Source organism: Trachypithecus francoisi, unplaced genomic scaffold, assembly GCF_009764315.1.
Source record: "Trachypithecus francoisi isolate TF-2019V2 unplaced genomic scaffold, Tfra_2.0 Lachesis_group2, whole genome shotgun sequence".
Taxonomy (NCBI): Eukaryota; Metazoa; Chordata; class Mammalia; order Primates; family Cercopithecidae; genus Trachypithecus; species Trachypithecus francoisi.
The window spans coordinates 85,615,838-85,618,858 of NW_022681465.1; the positions used below are offsets into that span (position 1 = coordinate 85,615,838).

The 3,021-nt window shown below is 41.0% G+C and overlaps 1 protein-coding gene across 1 annotated transcript; it reads left to right on the forward strand.

Annotated features, from left to right (window-relative positions):
• The first annotated feature begins 1,304 nt into the window (after nt 1-1,304).
• On the forward strand, nt 1,305-2,072 carry HSPB3 (heat shock protein family B (small) member 3). Its single transcript, XM_033179559.1, has one exon. It carries the CDS (start codon nt 1,478-1,480, stop codon nt 1,928-1,930), a length of 453 nt encoding a protein of 150 aa, XP_033035450.1. The 5' UTR covers nt 1,305-1,477; the 3' UTR covers nt 1,931-2,072.
• Nucleotides 2,073-3,021: the final 949 nt, after the last annotated feature.

Here is a 3,021-nt window from a genome sequence, read left to right on the forward strand (position 1 = left end):
AAACAATCAAAAAAACTAACTGGGCATGGTGGCTTGGTTCTATAGTCCCAACTACTCAGGCAGCTGAGAGTGAGGGATTTCTTGAGCTCAGGACTTTGAGGCTGTCACCCACTCCAGCCTGGGTGACAGAGCAAGACTCTGTCTCAAAAAAAAAAAAAGTACAAATACTAGCATATTATATACTGCTCTGGACTTTTCTTTTTGATTTAATGTATCTTGGAGATTCTTCCATAGCTGTGGATGAGCAGTTGCCTCATTCTTTTTCAGGGTAAGTTTAGTATTAAGGGGGAAATTATGTGTAATTTATTTTTGCCAACTCAGTAGCAGAGCTGTGACAAGATTAATCCTTAGATTTTTGGACATTCATATCAAATCGTTCAAAGCTTTGACATTTTTCTCCTCTTTGTGGCACTATTTTCGTCACTACGATTCCCCATCCTATGCCCCTCCAGCCCCCAACTGACATTTGTCACTTCTGTAGCTTAGTCATCTGATCTAATTTTGATGAGTCAGATGTAAATAAACCCAGATAATGTGTCTCACATGTTCCTTAAGCCCAAAAGACTAAAAGATAAAATAAAAGGAAATGCGTAGGACAGAGGGCAGTTTGTTGAATGTTTGAGATTTGAATACATGTGTGTTCATTCTTTCTGAATTACAGCGAGATTCTGCCCTCCCCAGCTTTGTATCTGGAGACTAGGGAAAATGTGATCCCAGCTCATATTATGAGTGCACATCTCTGACTGTTCTAAGAAGTCCTATTCCCTTAGATCACTGAAGTTCACAGGGAGAAAGCACCCATCCATATATTTTTGGTTTTTCTTTGTTTGTTTGTTGAGATGGAGTCTCACTCTATTGCCTAGGCTAGCGTGCAATGGTGTGGTCTTGGCTCACTGCAAACTTTGCCTCCTGGTTCAAGCGATTCTCCTACCTCAACCTTCCAAGTAGCTGGGATCCACCATGCCCAGCTAATTTTTGTGTTTTTAGTACAGATGGGGTTTCACCACGTTGATCAGGCTGATCTTGAACTCTTGACCTCAGGCGATCCACCGGCCTCAGCCTCCCAAAGTGCTGGGATTACAGGCGTGAGCCACTGCCCCCACCCTCACCCAAATATTTTTCAAATACCATTTTCGATTCCCACTCTCTTTTTCTCTTGAAGTAAGCAAGGCAGACACCTTTGCCAAGGATAACTGAGAATGTAAGGGCAATCCATGACTGGGCAGCTTGTGCAGGCTGTGGGCTAAATGCAACTGGGAAACATGCCCTATAAATAGCCATTCATTGTCAGCGTGCATGAAAAGACAAGAGAGCGTGCCGTGCTGTGATTCAGTCCTAATTAAGTGATTGCGTCTGGGCACAGCTATAAACCACTAGCTGCTTCGACTGGTAATCCAGTCAGTAGGCAACTGCAGGGGCTCGCAACTGACTAAAGGTTGGCTGAAGGAAGCTGTTCAAGGCTCTCTTTGCCTTCACTATGGCAAAAATCATTTTGAGGCACCTCATAGAGATTCCAGTGCGTTACCAGGAAGAGTTTGAAACTCGAGGTCTAGAAGATTGCAGGCTGGATCATGCTTTATATGCACTGCCTGGGCCAACCATCGTGGACCTGAGGAAAACCAGGGCAGCGCAGTCTCCTCCAGTGAACTCAGCAGTAGAGACGCCACCCCGAGAAGGCAAATCCCGTTTTCAGATCCTGCTGGATGTGGTCCAGTTCCTCCCCGAAGACATCATCATTCAGACCTTCGAAGGCTGGCTGCTGATAAAAGCGCAACACGGAATCAGAATGGACGAGCACGGTTTTATCTCAAGAAGCTTCACCCGACAGTACAAACTACCAGATGGCGTGGAAACCAAAGATTTGTCTGCAGTCCTCTGTCATGATGGAATTTTGGTGGTGGAAGTAAAGGATCCAGCTGGGACTAAGTGACATCATATTGGTTCCTGTTCAGACGACATGGGGAAGACGATCATTCAGCCACTGGTACCACGAGAATGTTTGTATTACCCACATTTGAAATGATTTACTACGATTTTTATGAAGATTAAAAATATATACACAGTTCCTGGTATGTTGAGGTTGTCTTTATTATTCTTACTCAGAAAGGAAAATTTATAAATATGTTTGTGTGGCTCAAACTGATACTATTCTTACAACTGAAACATTGAAAATATACGCGGCTGTATTTGGATATTAGAGAGGACTCAGACTTGTTTCTTATTATTCCAACAATGCCCATGGCATTTGTAATCACTGATGGTAAAAGAGCCATACTCATTTAAGGAATTCCTATCCATTTTATGAAAATCTTTTATTTTGCCAAAAAGAGTTGTGATTCCCTTCGCTTGATACGCTTTTCTTTTTAGTCTATTTTAATTAAAGTGAGGTTTTGTAAATATGGAGTTCAAAAATTAAAATACAGTATTTGGAAATTGGGTCTGAAATCTTATTTATGATTCAGTATAGTTGTTACTGCCTTAAATGTCAGTGAGAATTTTCAGATATAAATCTTATTTTTTAAAAATTCAAATATGTACCTCATTTATCTTTTTAAAACTATACTGAATCCTATCTGAAGTGTTTTGACTTTTTAAAAATAATATAAGTTCTATGGACACGTATGAGATGTTCATGAGGTATGTATAACATATCCTCTTACAAACTAATATGAAGTTTTAGGACACCACTTTTAAAAGTTTGATTACTGAATTCAGTGAGTTTTAATCTGTGCTTTTTATATGCTCCATAAACTTAGTTGGCAAAATGTAACTATCTGCTATCTCTGCATAATCCTCAGCTTTAAATAGCCTGGCAGCCAGTGGAAGTTCAACACCTGAGCTTACACTGCGTGTCTGAGTTTACACAGCACATCTGAGGATTGGTGCTTATTGTATTCTCCCAAACTGCTGCTGCCTTGGCTCAAGGTGGAGACGCTGGTAGAGGTTAAGGACTAGTGCATTCAGCAGCTGCTCTGGGACATTCCAAAGGTTTGCTATCGCATTCTGTATATACTAAGTATT

Excerpts from the sequence above, each read along its gene's own strand:
- HSPB3 (XM_033179559.1), top strand. The coding sequence starts at position 1,478 with ATGGCAAAAATCATTTTGAGGCACCTCATAGAGATTCCAGTGCGTTAC.